At 33.0% G+C, this 24,710-nt stretch overlaps 2 protein-coding genes across 4 annotated transcripts in view; one reads left to right on the forward strand and one right to left on the reverse strand.

The window, feature by feature from the left end:
* LOC114342870 (PRADC1-like protein) overlaps window positions 1-14,938 on the reverse strand; it is a 37,456-nt gene extending 22,518 nt beyond the window's left edge. The window contains exons 1-3 of one of the 2 annotated variants that reach the window (XM_028293675.2): window positions 14,631-14,938; window positions 14,438-14,574; window positions 14,266-14,381 (exon numbers count right to left, since the gene is read on the reverse strand). In XM_028293675.2, coding sequence (XP_028149476.1) covers window positions 14,266-14,381; window positions 14,438-14,574; window positions 14,631-14,712 — 335 coding nt within the window. In that variant the 5' untranslated portion in view covers window positions 14,713-14,938. The remainder of the gene's footprint in view (window positions 1-14,265; window positions 14,382-14,437; window positions 14,575-14,630) is intronic. The other variant, XM_028293674.2, reaches the window with a different exon arrangement.
* Window positions 14,939-15,229: 291 nt separating this feature from the next.
* Window positions 15,230-24,710, forward strand: part of LOC114326677 (erythroid differentiation-related factor 1) — an 86,170-nt gene continuing 76,689 nt past the window's right edge. The window contains exons 1-2 of one of the 2 annotated variants that reach the window (XM_050650146.1): window positions 15,302-15,317; window positions 15,381-15,627. In XM_050650146.1, coding sequence (XP_050506103.1) covers window positions 15,428-15,627 — 200 coding nt within the window. In that variant the 5' untranslated portion in view covers window positions 15,302-15,317; window positions 15,381-15,427. Of the gene's footprint in view, window positions 15,628-24,710 lie in introns of both variants that reach the window. The other variant, XM_050650145.1, reaches the window with a different exon arrangement.

The following is a 24,710-nucleotide window of genomic DNA, read 5'->3' on the forward strand; positions in this document are numbered from 1 at the left end:
TTGTTTCATAGGAAAGTAGTGTTTATTTATAGTTAATTTATTATATTTTTGTCTCATAGAACTAAGTTGTTGGCCTATTTGAAAAAATAGATTATTGTTAATTGTGAGTTTTAGTTATATGTATGTTTTGTATCTACTTTTGTACCTATAAGTATATTTTACGTAAAAATATTTCGAATTCTAATGCGAGTATATAAAGTTAAAGTGCCTTTGGCGTTCTATGAACTAAATAAAATAAAATAAGCTAGAAATAGGCTTTTGTTTCGTGCAAATACCTATGTTAACATAAAATTTTCACCCATTTTGGTTTATTTTTATAAAATATTTATTTACTAATATGTTATGAGTTAATGTCACATTCAAGTTATGTCAAACAATTCCGAAGCACTGTTGCCAAAGTTTCGCAGACCTTACGAAAAAAGGGTATGATACTATCTCCCGAAGTTATATTGATGACGCGGTACTGTAATACTGTATACTCTTAAAAAAAATTAATAACTAACAGAAAAGACAAAATTTAAAAGTACCACTAATAAAAAGGGATCTCATTGTTGAAAAAATACAAATTTTTCCTCAAAAGTTAAAGTTATGGAAAAACAATGGGATCTCTCTTTAGTAGTGGTACTTTTAAATTTTGAGGCAAGTTAAACATTTTAACACTCAAATGAGTTACTTATATCAAGTTATTCTATTTTAGCATAGCTCTGAAGATAGTTTTGTAAGCCGAAAGTGCTCAGCTATACCCTGTTTTTCAACTAGGAGGAGTAAACTCCAAAAATAGATTCACATCCAATAATGTTAGGGCTTACAATACCGAGCCAAAATCTCAAAACCGGTATTTGGTATTTAAAATTTCAAATACCGGGATCCCGGTATTAAAACCGGTATTATGAATAAAAAATATACACGTTATATTTATACTATCCTCAGTTGTTATATCGACTTGTTATTAAATAATATATATTATGAAACCTGTTAAATTTTGTTTTGAAATGAGTAGATGTTGTTTATAACATTACATAGAGAGTAGAAATAGATACAAAAAATGTGCAAATAGAAAAACTATATTTTTGATTCATAGGATAAATTTTGCATATAATAGGATAGTACTTTTACTTATGAAATTTGCTATTTGTAAATTAATTGAGCTTTAAAATATATTAATACAAACATTAACTCACTGTGACAAATATTTTATATGGATTACTCTGTATTTAGACCGCTATATATTTTCAATTATTAATAATTCAGAAAATAAGTGAGCCTAATTTATACACCACAGTGCACAAAAAAAAAATGAAAAATAGATCTGAAAATGTAAAAACAATTCTGATTAAGCTATCCCCTCTGTGGCTCAGTGGTAAGAGCGCCTACCTTTAGATCGAAAGGTCCGAATGGTCGTGAGTTCCAATCTCACCAGGGTCAGAAATTTTTTGTTTATTATAAATATAAATTAATAAATGAAAATAGTTTCTGTCCTTGTGGGATCGGTACTCACCGGAAGGACTGCAGACGTTCGGATACAATTAGCGTCTCTTTGCAAAGACAATGACGTCGACTTTGCAAAGTAACAAGATACTTACTCAACACACACATCTGACTGCAAAAAGGCACTGTACCTATCATGCCAATGGCCATTAGTTGTCGAGGCATTAGTTAAATCTTATTTTATGTATTTGTATAGACGAGATTTAATAATTTGGTTGATATATAAGCTGATATAACCCTTCGCCTTAAATTAACGACATTCACGCTTTTAGAAAGCGCTATACTTGACTTGTATGTATAATAAACGTGTTTAATAATTTTTTTTTACAATGATATTGGTTGTTTATCTTCAAAAATAATTTCTTGTAATGGCAAAAAATATCTAAGAAAGTTTATTTTGCATCAATTCACTTTTTATAAATTAAGCTAATACCGAAATACCGGTATTTTTATTATAAATACCGGTATCGAATACCGGACAAAAATTTTCCCGCAATTCCGGTATTGTAAGCCCTAAATAATGTCACTAGAAAAATCACCATATTCATCTTCTTTTTGGTTGATCATGTCGTCCTTCGACGGTAATCCATAAAAAATATTATAAACATAGTTTCAAAAGTTTGCATCACCTAAAATTATGCTCATTTTCATAGTTGATTCTTTCATGAACAGATTAACGGATTCCGCTAATTTTCTTTTTATTATTTTAGATTTTTCTTTGGTATTTACACAGTTGGGCAAAGGTTTACTCAAACTTCTTTTTTGTACTTATACCGGGTGGAAGAAAAGAAATGGTTTTCTTATGTTGTTTGAGACACCCTATAGAGAGGACAAAATACAAGTGTGAGTTAGCATCGAAATCGTAATATAGTCTTATGTTTTGTGACATTTTGTTTTTTGAATGTCCCTGATATCTTTAGAAACAAAGAAAATAGACGGTTTTATTCTTTAACATGTGTTTTAACTGAAACAAAAGTTTGAGACACCCTGTAGGAAGGAAAACGTACAAAGGTGGTATATTAGTTCTACATCATCTGGACCATCTCACAGTGGTTGGGGGTAGTTACCCCCTACGATAGGGGTTGATGAAGTAAACACTACTCACAGTATATTCATTTTATTATCAACTCGGAGTACGACTGTAAAGAGTTGGTGTGCTAATGTACGTTCACCCTCTGGTGTATCTCAATTATCAATAATAATAATAATATCGTATGGCATTTTTGCCGGGGAGATCCTTTCGGATAGTTCCAGCGCCAATTACATCTTTAACCCTGTTTCAAGTAACTAGTGTCGATGTACACTAGCCCAGGGGGACCGACGGCTTAACGTACTCTCCGAGGCACGGTGAGACGGCTCGTGTCATTATTGGAAATGAAAATGGTTTGTCTTTGGCAGGGATCGAACCCACGTCTACTGGCGTATGAGGCCAGCGTTTATGCCGTTACCCACGGCCGCTCACGCATCAATTATCAATGATGATTGATCACGCAATGAAATTAGAATGCCTCCCGATGTTTTCTGTGTATATAAATAAAAGAGAAAGTGTTGATATTATTTATGCTGAGTCGGCTTTGGGCATGAATTAGAAATATGTAATATTGAATCGGTGACACCGCAGGATTGACAACTGGTACACTTGTGTGGAGTAATCTGGGTCACGTAATATGTATAATAAACAAACTTGTGTTTGTTTACCAAGGACATTTAAATTTTAAAAGAATGTGTCTTCCTCTTAATTGGATGCTTAATAATGGATGCTGTGAATCCCAATACAGTGGGTACACATCGAAATTATGTTATAGTCTCGTATTTCGTGAACATTTTATTTGTTAGTTTCTCTGATATCTTTAATAAAAAAGAAATTAGACAGTTTTAATCTTCAATATGTGTTTTAACTGACGATATACGCTACGTGAGGAGGCCATGTCTTATCATATACTAAGATGAAAGTATTTCCTATATATACTGTGAAAGGAACAAAGTGTTCACAGAAAGTTCTCTGTGTAATATACCTCTCGTTCTTTAAAGAGTCTCCACGTAGACACCAAAGTAGACACCAAATCCGTACTTACTCTTAACGAAATTCCACCCCAAAACATCACAGATCCTCCATTAAACAATTTCGTCACTTGGTGGACAACTAAACTCTTACGGTGTCGACCAAAATTGTTAACGTTGTGTGCTTTTTTGTTTTTAAGGTTTATTAACTGTTATTTTTTATTGTTAATTTAGTATTGTTGTAGTTAAAACACATGTTAACCCGCCGTTACACGCGTCTTCTATTGTGACGTGGTTGCACGCGTATGAGCGTCGCCCTCACCTACATAAATTCGACTTATTTCGAGGAAGAATGAATGTCAACATGTATAAATATAAAATGGGTTGTACTCACATATTATAGAAAGTCTCGTAAACCATTTTCTTTATTAATTTAACAAAACAAAAGTAAAAATAATATAGATCAAATGCAAATTTTCTTAATTTTCAATTTCAGCAAGCCACTGAAGAAATTAACGTCCTTTACGCGAATTAATTTTACTAAAAATACAAATTAAAATTAACAACTGTTCTGAAGCTATTTCTTTGTGGCATTTATGTAATTAACTATTAATATTTTGTATTTTGATAACGACGTCCGAGGTGGATTTCGAAACGTCAATAAAATCAATTTTTCAAGTTAAATTATGGCTTACTTCCCAATTAGAATAGGTAAATTTAAAAATGGGTTCTTAACCAGTGGCGCAAATAGAATTTTCCTCTGGGGGGGGGGGTTTGCTTGGGCACCGAAAGCTTTTTGTATTATTTGTGAAAGACAAGTTACATTTTCCTACTTTCTTTTATATATATTTCTATATGCTCTGGGTGGGATTTTAACCCCCTCGGTGTGCCACTGTTCCTAACCTAATCCAAACAATAATATTTTAATTAAACCTACCTAAATAATAAATAAAAACCTAAAAGTTTCTTTGAGATAATAGAAACGTGATTTCACTGTGATTGCACGCGCAGTGAGGAATTCCCTCACTTGAAGAGGCATGTCTCTTCTTTCAACTATCACACGGCACACTGACCGCCTGAAATATTCTATAACTTTTTCATACCCTCTCATAAACCATGCTAAAGGCATTCCTGGGTGCTTAAGGTTATCGTATTAGTTTACACAATTTCATTGGTTATAAACAAATATGGTGAGGGATTCCCTCATAGCGCGTGTAATGGCGGGTTAAAGAATAAAACAGTCTAATTTATTTGTTTCTAAAGATATTCCCTTTAACGCTCTTTGGTAGCTATATATACCATAAGCTATTACCGCTTATTTTGTCATCAAAGTTGCGGTGAAAACAATCCTTATAGGCGCAGTCGATACACTGAATGATTGCTGGTAGGTGTGAATACTGAAAACCTGTATGCAGCGTGGTAACGACGTGCATTTCACAAAACTGGTATGCTAAGCTACCAGCGCGCCTTTCTGCAACAGTCTATGTAAAAAATCGGTCAATTTTATTTTTGTTTTTTGCACAAGTGTCATTTGGAATAAACTACTTGGACAAAATATGAAGGTAAGTGCCAAGTATACTTTTTTTTATTATTTTTAGCTACCAGATAATTCTTTAAAAGCACTGGAATAGTTACTGCAAGAATAAATATGTTTTATGAGAATTATAACCCCAAAATTCATTATTTTTATTTATCTCGGCGTACAAACAATTTTTATTTATTAGTTTTGAAACTTTTGCCAGTTATTAAACAATATTGTGGCAACAAATTCCTATAAAAATCTTGTTGTTTGACATTAGCGATAGGAAAATATTTGTAATCATTTTGAGGATTGTACCAAATAAAAGGTTATTTTTTCACATACTAAACCAACAAAATCTCGAGATCGTAGTTTACGCACAATACTAAATTTTTTACGGATACATTAAAGCAAAGTTTAGTATTTATTTGCTAGACAAGGTTCTATAAGACTTTTAATTATTTATTAGGCCTATTTGTCATTCCATTTTTACTAGTACATTATTTAGATTTGGTTAGATTTTTCCAGTACATTATTCCTATGTTTTTTTAGATGTCTAGAAATCGACTGCTTACAGAAGCTGAACTCCAGTATATAGTATATAGTACACCATCTAAATGATAAACAGTATTGTCTTTCCGAATTTGATGGCGATGAGGATGACGATGACAATTTTCCTGAGACAAGCTCAATTTCCAGAACTCCGTCACAATCCACGACTACTAGTATCGACAGCCAGCCTACCTGTTCCAGTACTTCAGTACAGCTCTTGAAAAGGGTGCACCAATGTACTCTTACAAGAAAGACAAAAATAATTCTAGCGGAAACGAAGATTTTGGTGATTCGGATCAAGATCCTAACTTTGATCCAGATGACGGATTTGGTTTCAAAGACAACAAGTTGGCTAGGATATTTCCTAAAAACATTTTTTCTGATGAAGACGACGAGGATGAACAACTGTTAACATTACCTCAAGCAACAAATTCCCTAACTCCTGCCGATAAAGATGAGAATGCGGTACAAGCTCCTGTTCCTTCAAATCAATCTTTTGTGTGGTCCAAGAAAAACGACCCCAATCTTCTTTTCGAATCATTTGATTTTACTGTCTTCAATCGTCAATGTTGACATTAATTCGAGAAACCAATCGACAAAGAATCGAACCTCTACTCTACCCAGAAGAATTCAATACCACTGATGCAGAAACTACTGGAAAAGAAAACTTTTGCTTGTGGCACTGTAAGACAAACAAGAAAATATTTTCCAAAACAAATATTAAGTGTTGATAAAGAGCTTTCCCAAAATCAGTCAGATTCGGTTAGTTCTGGGGAAATATCTGTTTAAAAGTGGAAATATTGAGGTGTAAAATGTGTTAGTGTTGTCAGCAATCTACATAATTTTCAACAAAAAACTCAGGTTTTGAGAACAAACAAAACCGGAAATAGAGCTATGTACCATGTCCTCAGGCAATAGCGGATTATAACAAATACATGGGTGGAGTGGATCTATCCGATCAATATCATGCTAACTACTCCATTGCATGCAAATCAAGACGTTGGTGGGTAAAAATATTTTACTACCTTTTAGACGCAGCAATAGTAAACAGCTATATTTTATATAAGGAGACTCTGAAAAAAAAAACTCAAGTGCTAAGCCTATGACTGTATTACAGTTCCTAGCATTACATTGAACTAGCTGATAATTTGATTAGCACTTTTACTTTCAGAAAAAGTCTGGACCTCCATCAAACTCAACTTTGAATGCTGGTTCACACTTACCCACCAAAGGAACTTATAGGCGCTGTGCCCTTTGTGCTTCATCTAAAAAGAAACAAACGCGTAGCAATTTGATTTGTCAAGTTTTTAACGTTGCTCTATGCAAAGACTGCTTTGCACCCTGCCATAGTAGATAGAAAGTTCTTAGATAATAAATTTAAAATATTCCTGTATTTAGTTTTTTTTTATTTTCAAAATAATGTTTTTTTTTTTAAATTTCAGTAATTATTTTTACTGGTCGCTATATATACCATTGCCCACTAAGTATTAGTTGTTTGTCAAAATGGACACTGGTAGCTATATATACCACCCTTCCCAGCCCTTCTGGCGCAGAAAAAAAAGTTTTAAACATTTTTTGTCTTACTAATGATGCATAATGAACTACTTTTACTATTCAAAAGTATAGTTTTACAAAAACAATAGTTCTGCCTGTTAAAGGGTTAAGGATATTCAAAAAACAAAATGTTCATAAAACATAAGACTATAATACGATTTCGATGAATACCCACACTTATACCTTGTCCTTCCTACAGGGTGTCTCAAACTTACCATCTGAAAAACATATCTTTTCTTCCACCCGGTATAAGTTCAAAAAAGAAGTTTGAGTAAACCCGCTGTCCAACTGTAAAAATACCAAAGAAAAATCTAAAATAATAAAAAAAAAGTGGAATCCTTTAATCTGTTCACGAAAAAATCAAGATATCAAGAAATCAATATTATCTTTATAGATAATATATCAGAAATTTCAGTGTGTAAGGCGTATTTCTTCCAAAGATATCATCATTTCTTAGAACGAACTTTTCGCGAAAAATTTTCAAACATGAGTATCTCAGTTCAACCAAAATTGAGTTACACTAGTCTTCGTTGCATGGGTCGATGTGTCCTTGTATTTTGTACATTTTTTGTTAATGTTTGTTATTTAATGTTCCTAGTTTGTATGATTAAAATTTTTAAATTTAATTTACGTTAAAAATCTCCTATGAATTATGTTTATACTGTTTATTTATTTATTTATTTATTATTATACGGGATAACCCCATTAACAGAAAAATTACAGTTAAATATTAATACATTTCCAAAAGGTAATAATAAATTCAATGTGTTAAATATGACTTAATTAATCTAAAAAATAGAGAGTTAGAAAAGTATAAAAACACTGAAAAATTTCATATGTCACGAAAATTAATATATAACATAAATATTGACTACAAAAAAATATACAACATACAAACATAACACTTAAGAGTATAAAAATAACATCAGAGAGCAAGAGATCTTTTTAATTGATTTAGAGTTATATTAAATAAATAAAGTTCGTAATTATTTAACAATCCCATATACCTATCAAGTGGGTTGTGAACGCCATACAATGTTCTATGGAAAGGTATTTTAAACATATTATGGTAACGGAGAGCTTGATAAGGAACATTAAAATTAATCTGACTTAAAAGATTGGGAGAATCTATAAGTCCATTTATGATCCTAAAAATGAAAACAGCACCTGCTATGTCACGGCGTACCTTAAGTGGAGGTAGGGACAACTGTTGTTCAAGAAAAGAATAATCGTGATTGACAATGATAGTTTGTGTATAGTAAGCACATGATCTCAAGAATCTATGTTGTATTCTCTCGATAGTATCAATATGAGTCTGGAAATAGGGTGACCAAACCACAGAACTGTACTCCAAGAGGGACCTTACTAAGCTACAGTAACCAAGCCTAGTAGATTCAATAGAGAAGAATTTGCAATTTCTTGTAACAAATCCCAAAAGTTTAGATGCCTTCACAGATACAGCATTTATATGCTCCACAAAAGAAAGCTTCTCATCCAAAACAACACCCAAATCCCTAACGGAAGATACATATTCAAGTGGCTGATTATTAATGATGTAACCTGATTCAATTCTACTGACTTTCCGAAAGAAGCTTATAAAACAGCATTTCCTGGCATTCAAGAAAAGTTTGTTTCGAACACACCACTCCTGCAGTCTATCAAGATCCTCCTGCAACAACGCCTGATCCAACAAACCATCCACAGGTCTCCAGAATTTCAGATCATCAACTAGCATTAAGCATTTACTATTCAAAAAGCAATTATTTAGATCATTAACAAAGATGATAAAAAGAAGCGGAGAAGTATGGCCACCCTGAGCAACTCCGGAGCTTACTGTAATAATGTCGGATAAATAGCTACCAATCTTCACTCGTTGAGTACGCCCCGATGAGGAGTTCTTAATCCACTCGACAAAGTTAACATCAAAACCCACAGACACCAGCTTTTCCAAGAGTATCTGGTGATCAACACCATCAAACGCTTTCGAAAAATCCGTGTATATGGCATCTATCTATTTACGATCCTCCATTTGACACAATAAGTCAGACTGATACTCGACCAAGTTCGTCGCAGCAGACCTTTTTATGCGAAAGCCATGCTGCGAATCGGAAATTAATCCGTTACACAACCAAGAAAGCTGCTTGGCTACCAGGCTGTCAAAAAGCTTGGGTATTGCAGACTGAATGCATATGCTGCGATAATTTTCAATGTTATCCTTTTGCCCATTTTTATAAACAGGTATAACGTAGCTCTCCTTCCAAGCAGCCGGAAACATAGATGTCGCTAAAGACCTGTTAAACAGTAAATGCAAAGGTATGACTAGAGTACAGACACACTTTTTCAAAAGATAATTAGGCACACCATCAGGACCAGCTGACAGCTTATTGGGAAGATCACTTATACTGTCAAAAATTTCAATTATGGATATCGCAGCAGGTCTAATACATGTACTTACATTGCTACCCTCAGGGTAGCAGGGCACCTGGAGCTGACCATTATTAGGCAAGTAAACAGTTTGAAAGAACTTCTGAAATAAATTTGCTATATCTTGACCGTTAGATGCTGATTGGTCTAAATAAAATAAAGAGCTCGGTAAGCTATGAGTAGATCGCTTGTCATTAATGAACTTCCAAAATGATTTAGGGTTATTTTTTAAGCTAATGTCTACTCCACCCATATAGCCACTAAAGCATGTATCAGACAAACGCTTACACTCAGCCCTAAGGCGAGAAAACCTAACATATTCAGCATCAGACTGACTTCTCATGTACATAGAGTGGGCACGTTTTTTCTCCTGCGTTAAATTCCTGAGTTCGTGGGAAAACCATTTAGGGAAGGAAGATGTTCTGAATCTTTTTAATGGTACAAACAATGCTATCCCTGTCAACAGAACATCATAGAACAAACCCACAGAATTATCAACACCCTCAACCAGACAGTTCTGCCAATCCATGGATGCAAGGAAGTTATTGAGTTCAGCGTAGTTTCCATTTACAAAATCATAAAAAAATTCATCATATTTTAAATTTTTTGAATAAGTTAAATCTAAGTTTAAAAAACACTCATAACCCACATGGTGTTGGCTAGGGTCTACCAAAGGATCTTTTGCTTTCAAGACATTTAATTCCCTAACATTTGAAAAAACCAAATCTAAAAATACATTACGATTATTAGGAACATTAATGTGTTGAAAGAATTTTAAAAACCCTAACTGTTGAGCAACATCTATTGCAGGATCCCCTCCAGGACACTGAACCATTAATCCATACTCGTCATTAATCCATACTGTATTTTAATTGGGTGATTGCCCGTTGATAAATAAATAATAACATTTATTTATCACTTTTGTTAACATTTGTTATACAAACAATAATAATGACATTACAAAGAATGCTCCAATATTGTCATATTTCACCACTACTTAACCTGGCATTGTTTCAGGGTACCGCCACCATGGTCACGCATGGAGGGAATAGAATATTATAGTGGTTCTCAAACCCTTTTTTCAGTGGGTCATTAATTTTGACGTCAGATAGGATTTTAAGAATGTCGCAAATCATTATATGACATTTTAGTTAAATCTGACAGTTGTCAGAATATTTATATTTAAGTATATAAACATCAATATGTATACAAATATTTGTTAGAATATTATTATTTAAATTATTTTAATGTAAAAACAAATAAATGTAAATTAAATTTCACTATACAGTGTCCGAATATACCAATGACATAAAATATTTATATTTACGTTGCTGAAAAATACTAACCTAGAAATTACAATTGTCATTTTACCATATTTTCGATTATTTTTATGTCAAATTATCTTTACTCGCCTCATTGATTGATTATCTATTTGGAGTATTGTAATCGCCAACCAATTATACAGTTATAAGTATAAATCCGTTTTAATGTGCAAATACCTGTCAAGGAATACATAATTTTTTAAGTTCAATGTATAATAATCACAGAGGTCCATTTTTTCTGTCACTACCAACTGTAATGCGTTAGAGAGAATTCGATAATCTGTGACAAAAGGGTTTGGGACAATCTATATCATGTTTTGTTTCGACCCGTGTTGAGCTGCCCCCCCCCCCACTTGCAAAAATTAAAAAACAAATAGCCCTGATTTATGAGCTATTTATGAGCTCTCATATTCCGCAAACTAAAAATTTTGAGCTCGTTCCACTGAGCAGGAATTTAATACCCTAGTGAGAGTCAGCCCCCCCCCCCCACTACTTAAAAATAGGAATATTGAATCGGTTTTTGCGGCAGAATTACGAGCTATTTATGAGCTCTTGAAATTATATAGTTTCGATTTTTGAGCTCATCCCCTTCACCCCCAAACAACCCTTTAATTGATTTAACTTAAGAGAAAAATGCTGAGAAAACTTAAAATATATCGTATTGCGGATAAAATTCCTATAGCTTATATACTCTAAGAATAAACTATTAAATCAAGGGCATTTCGTTTATTGAGCTACAACCCCTTCGCAAGAAAACCACCCTATCTTCCCGGCTTAAGAGAAAGTTGTACTTAAAATGCGTTAAACTAATTATTTGGCGACTACATATCATTTAATAATGTATAAGCTTCCAAATTACGCGCATTTAGATCAGTAAATTGCAATTTATTTTGTATAGTGCAGTCACTGAAGGTAAAAATCAATGATTACCTTCAATTTCGGTGAACCTTCATCGATTTTCACGAAAATTGGTCAGTGGTTAGAGGATACGTCAAGAAACAAAGGTGACATGGTACCACCTTGCGCCTTTACCCTGAGGGTGGATACCGCCCCTTCTCGGGGGTGAAAATTATTTTATAAAAAATAACTGCACAAATCAATAAAAGAACAAATTAAAAGCAAAATTTATTATATAAAATTAATAAAATAAGTCAATACTTTTTAAGTTATTAAAGATCAAAGATTTTAATTATTTGTGAAAAAATGCATGTTTTGAAGAGGTTTTTTGTAAATCACTGAAAAACTGTAAGTTTTTACAAAAAAGTTAATAGTAGTTTAATTCGTATAGCTTATATTCTAAGAATAAACTATAAAATCACGCGCCTTTCGATTATTGAACTACAACGCCTTCGCAAAAAAACCATCCCATATTCCCGGCTTAAGAGAGGGTTGTACTTAAAATAATTTAAATTAATTATTTGTCGACTATATATTGTTTAATAATTTATGAGCTCGCAAAATATACGCATCTCAATTATTGAATTGCCATTTTCTTTCTCTAGACCTTCGATTTCGGTAAATCTCCATTCATTTTCACGAAAATTGGTGAGCGGATTTTGATACTATCAACTTTTTCTGGATCTTATTTTTGATGGGTATTTCTAAGTACTTTGACAAGTATTTAGTACCTAAGTGTTATAAAATGCATCTTTTTCCCGTTATTTAAGCTTGAACCCTTAGATTTGAACAGTCACGGAAAAAAATATACATTTAATTACCAATAACTTACTTTAAATTAACATTAAAGGTTTTTCAAGTAAGCAATTTATTATATTTTTTATTAGCTTCAATTTTAGTGATGAAAACTTTTTTGTAAAAACTTACACTTTTTGAGTCATTTATGAAAAATCGCTCTAAAGCATGCATTTTCTTTCCAAAAATTAAAATATTTGATCTTTAATAACTCAAAAAGTATTGATTTATTTTAATCACATTATATAACAAATTTTGCTTACAATTTGTCCCTCTCTCGATTTGTGGGGTTATTTTTAATAAAGTAATTTTCACTCCCGAGAAGGGGTGACATATACCCCAGGCTAAAACCCCAAGTTGTTATTGTCAATTCGTGAAAATAAATGGAGATTTACCGAAATCGAAGGTAATAGTTGATTTTTACCTTCAGTGACTGCACTATAGAAAGAAAATGGCAATTCAATAATTGAGATGCGTATATTTTGCAAGCTAATAAATTATTAAACGATATGTAGTCGCCAAATAATCAATTTAAATTATTTTAAGAACAACTCTCTCTTAAGCCGGGAAAATGGGGTCGTTTTCTTGCGAAGGGGTCGTAGCTATATAATCGAAAGGTGCGTGATTTAAGAGTTTATTCTTAGAATATAAGCTATACGAATTAAACTACTATTAACTTTTTTGTAAAAACTTACAGTTTTTCAATGATTTACAAAAAACCTCTTCAAAACATGCATTTTTTTCACAAATAATTAAAATCTTTGATCTTTAATAACTTAAAAAGTATTGACTTATTTTATTAATTTTATATAATAAATTTTGCTTTTAATTTGTACTTTTATTGATTTGTGCAGTTATTTTTTATAAAATAATTTTCACCCCCGAGAAGGGGCGGTATCCACCCTCAGGGTAAAGGCGCAAGGTGGTACCATGTCACCTTTGTTTCTTGACGTATCCTCTAACCACTGACCAATTTTCGTGAAAATCGATGAAGGTTCATCGAACTTGAAAGTAATCGTTGATTTTTACCTTCAGTGACTGCACTATACAAAATAAATTGCAATTTACTGATCTAAATGCGCGTAATTTGGAAGCTTATAAATTATTAAATGATATGTAGTCGCCAAATAATTAGTTTAACGCATTTTAAGTACAACTTTCTCTTAAGCCGGGAAGATAGGGTGGTTTTCTTGCGAAGGGGTTGTAGCTCAATAATCGAAATGCCCTTGATTTAATAGTTTATTCTTAGAGTATATAAGCTATAGGAATTATATCCGCAATACGATATATTTTAAGTTTTCTCAGCATCTTTCTCTTAAGTTAAATCAATTAAAGGGTTGTTTGGGGGTGAAGGGGATGAGCTCAAAAATCGAAACTATATAATTTCAAGAGCTCATAAATAGCTCGTAATTCTGCCGCAAAAACCGATTCAATATTCCTATTTTTAAGTAGTGGGGGGGGGGGGCTGACTCTCACTAGGGTATTAAATTCCTGCTCAGTGGAACGAGCTCAAAATTTTTAGTTTGCGGAATATGAGAGCTCATAAATAGCTCATAAATCAGGGCTATTTGTTTTTTAATTTTTGCAAGTGGGGGGGGGGGGCCAGCTCAACACGGGTTTTGTTTCGAAACAATTTAAAATTGGGTAGGAAATACTTAAAATTGTAGAAATACATAAATGAGGATGAGATAAAATTAAACAATTATTACTAACCCCCTTTCAATTAACGCTACATTTCCTTCTATATCATCAAAATTATCAGGAGGTTTACATCCATTTTTTGGTAGAACAGGTACGAGTGGAACATTTTTTATATGGAAAGAGGCATTCTAAAACACAAACGAATTAGAGTACAGACTAAACACAGGTGTGCATTTATATTTACAAATGGGGCTCCAAAATCTAAGGCAGGTCTAAGTCTATACGTGTATTCCAGCTGTACAGGATCTACTATTTCAAAAAATACATATCCATTAATAAGATCTGCAGAAGAAGTTCCATCCATGTGATGTAGGTTGTTGGCTAAAATTCAAACATTTGTTATTGCTTTATTATTATGTATTTACTTATAAACATACCACCGCAATTGATTAATATAATATAGGAACAAAAATGTACCAGTTTTACAACCAAATACTGGAAATATTTTGGAACATTCATGGTAAAATAGTTTATGATCTTAGAAAAATGTACTTAGTTTTGACTGAAACTCTAAAATATTTTACATTGAAATTAATGATTCGTTGAAGCAAACATTACAACTGTTTGTATAATCATCAGTGTTTGTATTTAACACGAAATTCCGATAAAAAATCAATTCAATATTTTAATTTTTCTTGAAAATTCTAGAACTTTGGTTCTGCAGGTACAATTGTCAAATTTTGAGGTTAAGGACATCAGTCAAAATGTCAAAATATCTTTTACCTTGGTTGTAGCTAAAGGTACGTAGAGCCGTGAAATTAATTTGTAACCTTTTATATGCTTTTATATAAAAAAGTACCTCTGTATTTTATTTGTAGCATATAATAATTTAAAAGCACGATAATCTTTATTTATTTAGCAACCTTATTCAATTATTTTAGCGTAGAATCGATAAACCTTTTTTATGTATATTTTTATTTGAGTGAGTTCACAGCAGTTCAGTCACAGTGTGATTGTGTGAGTAGTAACTTCCATTCGGTAAACAGTTGTCTTTGATACTTGGATCATCATCCATCCCTTTAAAAAAAGTCTCACATAATTTAAAATTTATAGACAGACACCAAGTAATATATCAGAAATCAGAATTAAACTTTTTTAAAACATTAAATATTAACATTTTGTTACAGTGTTATAGTTATAAATTTGTGTAGTGTTCTTCAATAACTAAATAAGAATGGAAGGAAACATGGAATCAACAGAAAATGAAGAAATTAAATCTACTGCTGTTGTAAAGTATTCTTTGCCCAAATTGGCACAATTTACAAAGTTACAGTGCAATACTGATTTAAATTTACCCCCGTCAAATTGGCTTAGCAGCTCTGCAGATTCATATGGTTTACAGCATGTTCTTACTCATCCAAAAGGATTTTCAAGGTAAATAATTGGTTAATAGTTAGGTAGGTAGCTTTATTAAGTATATGACTAAACATATAAAGATCTAGGTATTTAAAAAGTCTTTCGATTAGGAGGAAAAATTCCAACTTTTGAACAGCTTGACAACTTTTGTTTATTACAGTAGTTTTTAGGGGTGCTCATGCAGGACCATCTCTATCTGCTCTGACAGTCAAGCAGGGCTAAGGGATTTGAAATCGTCCAAAGTCATCTCTATGTTAGTTGAGTGCAAGAGATCACTGGGCGAGTGCTGGCCAATAGGGTTAACTTAGTGTGGGCTAACTTATAGTGTGTGCAACGCTAAACTCGGCTTTGGAAAAGAACAATAGTCGAAGTTAGTATACAATTTGAAAGAAAGTGAAGAAAGTATAGAATAGAGTAGAAGGAAGGAAGAAGAATAGAATAGAGCACCAGCTAAGTAGCTCGAAAAACAAGAGACTAAAAAGAAGGTGGGATTCGAGGGCCAGAAAAAGGAATAAAATTAAAACAGATTTCTTTCTGAAATAATTTGGCTGTGAAAGAAGGAGAGCTGGAAGAATAAAACAGAAATTAGATAAATAAAATCAGACAGAGATCCTGAACAAACCAAAATGAAGGGCGCCAGTCTTACTCTTCAGCAAATTAACAAATATATAGATAACTAAACGTTCCTGATATAAAATTTATGTTGTTTCATCCTAAACCAACTACCCTTTGAAGTGAAACTGGAAAGAGATATTTACTAAATTATTTATTACAATTTTCAGAAATATAGTACAATTTACAAAAGAAAACATACAATGTTACAATGTGATACATATGTATAGTTGGTAAAAAGTTGAAAATAAAAAATCCTACTGAGATTTGATGGTTTAAAAATAGAATAACCTATCAGCTTTTATGTTTGTACTGTTCATTGAAAATTTAAATAAACCCAAAAAATAACATACTGGAATAGTTGAGATATGTATTTTACCGCTTTTTGACCAGTAGCGATAGAAAATCCTGGATAAAGTCTCCCTGAAGACTTTAGTTGGCTGAAATCCACATCAGCGATCACCACACCGTGGTAAAAAGAAGAACAATGGAATGTGACCCATAAATTCATGTCCGATAGAAAGAAACCATTCGATTTTCGGAAACGTCTAAGACCATTCCAGACAGGCTCCAACCAGAAAGTAAACCTCTTTACTTAGACGAAACGGAAAGTTTCCAGGTATGGAAAATATGCAGAAACGCCAACAAAAAAACCAAAAACCATAACGACCAAACTCCAAAACTCCAAAACCAAAATCCAGACGAAAACCAAACCTCCAAATGGAAACCAAGCAGAAACCAATCCAAACCCTTGTACAATGGATCTTTACACAAACCACTGCTTGCCACTACAGTAAAATGAAGACAATCAGATATTAGTGGTCTCTCAAAAACAAACCTTACAAAACGACGTATAGAGGTGGAAACGGATGTATTTTTGGTAGAGGCTTTGTAACTGTAACATAGGGTACCAGGACACATGTGTGGAAGGGAACTAATGGGCTGACACCCTGGTAAGAGGGACTCATCCACTGTGCATGTGGGACCCGAACCTGTAATTGGGGTGCTCTTCAGTGCTGGTCAAGGTAGTCTCAAGGAGCTTCTTTTGAGGGGGTTTCAGGAGTCCTGGAGCCAGTTGTGGAGGTATAAGACAGGCTAGGGTCCACATGATATCCTCACATGTCCTCTGGAAGTGCCTTGCATTGGCCTATCAGAGGTGGTAGATCATGGGTTCAGCCTTTATGCAGCCGAGCCAAGTGAGGCAGTTATGCCTGTAGGGACTTAAGGCTTTCTGTGAGGCCATAAGAATACTAAAGGATTAGACGTTCAGTGCAGTAGGAGGCACTCAGATTTGCAGTCACTGCTGATTCTAACAGATATGAGAGCCCGGAGCAACCTGGGCCCCAGAAACGTCAAAGACCAGGTTGTTAGACCAGGACCTAGTCCATGTGATAAGGGTGATACAATGGACCCACCTTAGGATATCTAGTGTCTAAAGAACTAGTGCCTAGGAGATCTACCTTACTGTACCATAGTTTATACAGTTGAGGAGCAGACTTTCAAATAGCATTTGTCCATATTTTACATTTTTCAGGAAATGAGAAAAACTGCCACTCTGTTATTAATAAAGTTAAAAAAACACAAAATAGGAAAAAATGTACTTCTTTATTTTTAATTTGTCCTATTTGTAAATAACAACAAGCTTTATTGGTTTTAAAGAAACAAATTTTTTGATGTACAAAATGCCATTTGATTGTCTTTAAAGGACAAAATGTAGTTTGATTGTCCCTACTTGATTAAGATAAAAATATGAACTGAAAATACATTTCTGCGTGTTTGGAAAGCAATATACCTAGTAAATTAAAAAAAAATCATATGACATTTATGTCGTCCTCCAGAAGGCAGCAACATTCTTCTCCATCTTCACATTGATCGCAGATCTGGTCTTTTTCAATTTCATTTTCACTATATCATCTTTCAAAATTGGATCTAACCAAGTTAACTCTGGATCTAATACCCACTCTATGCCTGATAAACTAACTAAAAATTGTGATAAGCTATCCAGTTTTTTCTTCTTAACAGCATGCTTCATTGGCAATTCGGGCAGTTCCTACTTATTATGTTACTTAGTTTTTTCTTTGGTTGAAGTACCTACCTAAACTTGAAAACCTTTTAGAAGAGTCATCATTTTCTCCAGCAGTTTGTTTGCCTCGAGTTATGATTATTCTTTTCGCTTCACTTATGCTTATAACTTTTTTGAGTGAAAATTTTTTGAGTTTTATGTCATACGAGGTCCAATCAGAGCCCAGCTTGTGGACTTGTTCTTTCTTAGAATAGATTTCATGATATGTGTTGGTGACTTTATAAAAGCATGGGCATGTAAATCTAGCTCAACTTGAGCAAAAATTCGATCAGCTGGCATAAACGAATGGCTACAAACAGAAAACGTCATTATAATTGTTTCAATAGTTGTTGGGGCATTATTCAAAAGCCACAAGGTGAGTGTATGTAACCGGTGTTACCTTAGCCATAAATTCCATCCATAAATTTTTTTTTCATATTTTCACAAAAATTTGGTATAAATTTATCAAAAATGAATAAAACAGATAATATTGACAAGAAAAATGTTATATATGTTACATATGTTTGGAAAAAAAATTTAAACCGGCAATGTATTGACGGTGAGTAGATAATGCCACTCAAATTCAAAAATCCTTTATGGATGGTACGTTAGTCAACTTTTTTTCTCAGTTTCTTGTTAAATTCTCAAAGAAAATATAATAAAGCATAACATATAAAAAAAATCGTGATGGAGGTATTTTTCAAAACAAGCGAAAAAAATTCTGAAACTTAGATGTATTGCGCGGTATTCGTTAATACGTCTCAAATTCAAAAATCCTTTATGGATGGTACGTTAGTCAACTTTTTTTCTCAGTTTTTTGTTAAATTCTCAAAGTAAATATAATAAAGCATAACATATAAAAAAATCGTGATGGAGGTATTTTCCAAAATAAGCGAAAAAAATTCTGAAACTTAGATGTATTGCGCGCTATTCATTAATACGTCTGAAATTCAAAAATCCTTTATGGATGGTACGTTAGTCAACTTTTTTTCTCAGTTTTTTGTTAAATTCTCAAAGTAAATATAATAAAGCATAACATATAAAAAAATCGTGATGGAGGTATTTTCCAAAACAAGAGAAAAAAATTCTGAAACTTAGATGTATTGCGGGCTATTCGGTAATACGTCTCAAATTCAAAAATCCTTTATGGATGGATCGTTAGTCAACTTTTTTTCTCAGTTTTTTGTTAAATTCTCAAAGTAAATATAATAAAGCATAACATATAAAAAAATCGTGATGGAGGTATTTTCCAAAACAAGAGAAAAAAATTCTGAAACTTAGATGTATTGCGGGCTATTCGGTAATACGTCTCAAATTCAAAAATCCTTTATGGATGGATCGTTAGTCAACATTTTTTCTCAGTTTTTTGTTAAATTGTCAAAGTAAATATAATAAAGCATAACATATAAAAAAATCGTGATGGAGGTATTTTCCAAAACTAGCGAAAAAAATTCTGAAACTTAGATGTATTGCGCGCTATTCATTAATACGTCTCAAATTCAAAAATCCTTTATGGATGGTACGTTAGTCAACATTTTTTCTCAGTTTTTTGTTAAATTCTCAAAGTAAATATAATAAAGCATAACATATAAAAAAATCGTGATGGAGGTATTTTTCAAAACAAGCGAAAAAAATTCTGAAACTTAGATGTATTGCGCGCTATTCATTAATACGTCTCAAATTCAAAAATCCTTTATGGATGGTACGTTAGTCAACTTTTTTTCTCAGTTTTTTGTTAAATTCTCAAAGTAAATATAATAAAGCATAACATATAAAAAAATCGTGATGGAGGTATGTTTCAAAACAATCGAAAAAAATTCTGAAACTTATATGTATTGCGGGCTATTCGGTAATACGTCTCACATTCAAAAATCCTTTATGGATGGTACGTTAGTCAACTTTTTTTCTCAGTTTCTTGTTAAATTCTCAAAGTAAATATAATAAAGCATAACATATAAAAAAATCGTGATGGAGGTATTTTTCAAAACAAGCGAAAAAAATTCTGAAACTTATATGTATTGCGGGCTATTCGGTAATACGTCTCACATTCAAAAATCCTTTATGGATGGTACGTTAGTCAACTTTTTTTCTCAGTTTCTTGTTAAATTCTCAAAGTAAATATAATAAAGCATAACATATAAAAAAATCGTGATGGAGGTATTTTCTAAAACTAGCGAAAAAAATTCTGAAACTTAGATGTATTGCGCGGTATTCGTTAATACGTCTCAAATTCAAAAATCCTTTATGGATGGTACGTTAGTCAACTTTTTTTCTCAGTTTTTTGTTAAATTCTCAAAGTAAATATAATAAAGCATAACATATACAAAAATCGTGATGGAGGTATTTTCCAAAACAAGCGAAAAAAATTCTGAAACTTAGAAGTATTGAGGCAATAAACCCGACGTCAAAGGATGTATTAAAAGGCATTTTCCAAAGTCTTTATAACGACTTTATATCAGCCTTATGTAACCCGAAAAAAAAAATAAAAAATTCCAAAAAAGCAAATTAAGATATAGACTTCACCAACAATGATAATAAAAATAAAAATCACACACACACACACACACACACACACACACACACACACACACACACACACACACACACACACACACACACACACACACGCACACGCACACGCACACGCACACGCACACGCAAACGCACACGCACACGCACACACACACACACACACACACACACACACACACACACACACGCGCGCGCGCGCTCGCGCAAAATGAGCCCATATCGAATCCCCTGGATCTGCAATGCCCAGGCCGGCCTGTGCACTTGGAGAGCAAAGAGTTTCGAACCACCACCCCCCTGAGCCATTCGCTCAGAGGCCTCATGTCTTGATTTGATTACTACCTTACTTCCCTGAAGGGGCTGTTGGAAAGTTTGGCGTGCATTCTGCCAAGTAAGAGGTGACGCAAACCGTCTGTGTGTGCTTCGGACTTCCCTGAGGGGGTTGTCGTCAGTTGTGTGCCGGCCTCGTCGCCAAAGTTCTTTGTTCAGGTGTTACGAATCCAATCCAAAGAACCTTAACCGGCCTGTCATTCAAACAGTACATACATTCACACTTTCATCTACTCGCTCCGACGCGCAATTTTGTCGACCTGAAAAAAATAACCTGAAAGAGAAAACATTATTTTTGTTTTTTATATTTTTTTTTGGGTGGGAGAGCCTAATCCCCAAGTAGTGTTCTAGTCGGTGACTAGGCCCTTCCGGTTTTTTTGGTTTTTTGGTTTTTTTGGTGTTGGAGTAAAGACTCCGACCGGTTACCCGACTGGAGACGTTACTCCTCCGTTTTGTTGGATTTTTCACCGTGGTTTTTTTTGGGTAGGTAGGCGAGGCCCCGGAGAACCGGCGCCTCGGCTACCTGGGGTTTTTGTGGTTTTTTCTGGGGTTTTTTTGGGTGGTAAGAGTCCAGACCCCAAGTTCAATAGAAGTCGGTGCCCGGACTCCTCCCTTTTTGGGTTTTTTGGGAAAAAATGAAAATCAAACGCTTTCGATCCTATAAGATTGAATTAATATTAAGAGGGCAGAATATTATATTTTATTGTTCCGTATCTGTACACTCGTCTGAAGAAGACTCTAAATTGGGTTCAATTACGATCGGGTTGATAGACGGCAATGTTCGATATTCATTTTCTTCTTTTATTACATGACCTACGCTATTTTTCCAGACTTGTAAATATTTTGGATTAGTAAATACTTTCCGTATATTTTCAATGACCACGTTATGACCATGTTATTGTTTTAGATAATGCGTCGTATCATTCGCGTCAAATGAATAAAATACCGAATTCAAATACCAAAAAATCGGATATAATAGCATTTATGACACATAAAAGTATACCAATTCCTCAAAAAATGACGATAAAAACAAGATTGTTGGAAATTATAAAAACTTATAAATTACGTGGTTGATAAAATGGCGAAAGATGAAGGTCGCACGGTACTCCGCCTACCTCCTTATTACTGTATTTTCAACCCGATCGAGTGTGTGTGGGGTTGTTTAAAACAAAAAATTAAAAAAACTAATAGTGCGCTATCCTTAAGTAACATGGTCATTGAAAATATACGGAAAATATTTACTAATCCAAAATATTTACAAGTCCGGAAAAATAGCGTAGGTCATGTAATAAAAGAAGAAAACGAATATCGAACTTTGCCGCCTATCAACCCGATCGTAATTAAACCCAATTTAGAGTCTTGTTCAGACGAGTTTACAGATACGGAACAATAAAATATAATATTCTTCCCTCTTAATATTAATTCAATCTTATAGGATCGACCAGAGCCACGTTTTTAGTTTTTATATTTTGTAGTACATATACTACTACCTTTACATAAAAAGCACTGGCTTTTAGCTACTACATAATATGTGTTATCCGCACAGTTGTCGTGTATAAACCTGTCACATGTTACACATTGAAATGACTTGGAAGATGTAGGGGAGAACATAATATCGCAACCGCAAACTAAACAGCGATGTTGCATGGGCAATGAACCCTGTAGAATTGCTCGTTGTAAATCTATTCTGAATTTATCCAAGTTTATTTTATCGTTGATTAATTTATTATCAATAATACATTGGCTGACATAAATTACGCAAACACCACAATTGTGCTGGTCTTTCTGAATAATGGGACTTAGCACATTAACATTCAAATTTTGCATATTACATTTCAAAGTATCTACTTTAAACAAATGAACTCGGTCTAAAAAGTAAGAGGAAAACAAATTTCTATAACGGACAGCTTGAGTTTTGTTTACAAGTCTAGATGAATCGTATAAATTAAACTGATAATGTATAAAGTCTATTTCACACAAGATCCAATGGTTTTGATTATGGTTAACGGGAATTAAAATTTTGTTATAATTTGAAATATTTGTTTTATTCACAATGAAATTTTCGGTTACGTTGTTATTACTATGGCTTAATATACAATATCCTAAACTTGCATAAATATATAAATCATCCTTTGAATTTTTTATATTTGTTGTGCTAAGAATAGCAGCGTCTATTACAGAGTCACTTAACCATTTTATGGGATTTAACGTTTCAAAACCTTCGTTATACAGGGTGTCCCGAAAAGAATGGTCATAAATTATACCACACATTCTGGGGTCAAAAATAGTTCGATTTAACCTAACTTACCTTAGTACAAATGTGCTCATAAAAAAAGTTATAGCCCTTTGAAGTTACAAAATGAAAATCGATTTTTTTCAATATATCGAAAACTATTAGATATTTTTTATTGAAAATGGACATGTATCACTCTTATTGCAGGAACATCTTGAAACAAAATTTTAGTGAAATTTGTCCACCTAATAAAAAATTTATGGGGATTTTGTTCCCTTAAACCCCCCCAAACTTTTTTGTACGTTCCAATTAATTCATTATTGTGGTACCATTAGTTAAACACGACGTTTTTAAAACTTTTTTGCCTCCTAGTATTTTTTCGATAAGTCAGTTTTTATTGAGATGCGGCTTCTTTTTCAATATATTTACGTAAAAATTGTATGGGGGGTTTGTTCCTTTAAACCCCCCAAATGATTGTGTACGTTCCAATTAAAGTATTATTGTGGTACCATTAGTTAAACACAGTATTTTTAAAACTTTTGCCTCTTAGTCTTTTGTTCATAAGTCACCTTTTATCGAGATGTAGCTTCTTTTTCAAAATATACCTAAAAATGTAAATTATAAATAAATTTTCAGATTATTAACAGGTCTCTATAATCGTACTTAACCATATACAAATATGTGGTGGATTCGACAAATATTCAAAATATCTCGATAAACACTGGCTTAAAGAAAAAGTACTAAGAAGCAAAAAAGTTTTAAAAATAATGTGTTTACCTAATGGTGCCACAATAATAATTTAATTGAAACGTACACAAAAGTTTGGGGGGGTTTAAGGGAACAAAACCCCCATAAAATTTTTATGGGGTGCACAAATTTTACTTAAATTTTTTTTTAAGATGACGCTGCCATATAAATGCCACATGTCCATTTTCAATAAAAAATCTTTGAGAGTTTTCGATATATGAAAAAAAATCGATTTTCATTTTGTAACTTCAAAGGGCTGTAACTTTTTTTATGTGCACTATTGCATATAGGTAAGTGAGGTTCAATCAACTTATTTTTGGCCCCAGAATCTGTGGTATAATTTATGACCAATCTTTTCGGGACACCCTGTATAATGTTAGATCTCCTAAAATATAATTGTATTTCGCAATTACAAAGTATTTATTTAAATTTATTGAATTGTAAAATTCAATTTTGTTTTGAAGACCGTTTTCAAATTTATTTTTGAAAGTTGGATTAGAATACTCGGTTGTAGTATGTTTTTTAATAGTTGAACCTTCGTACTCAGTCTTAAAATATTTTTTTAAGGTTTGTTTTTTAAAATATGTA

The sequence above is a fragment of the Diabrotica virgifera genome, chromosome 5, assembly GCF_917563875.1.
Source record: "Diabrotica virgifera virgifera chromosome 5, PGI_DIABVI_V3a".
Classification (NCBI taxonomy): Eukaryota; Metazoa; Arthropoda; class Insecta; order Coleoptera; family Chrysomelidae; genus Diabrotica; species Diabrotica virgifera.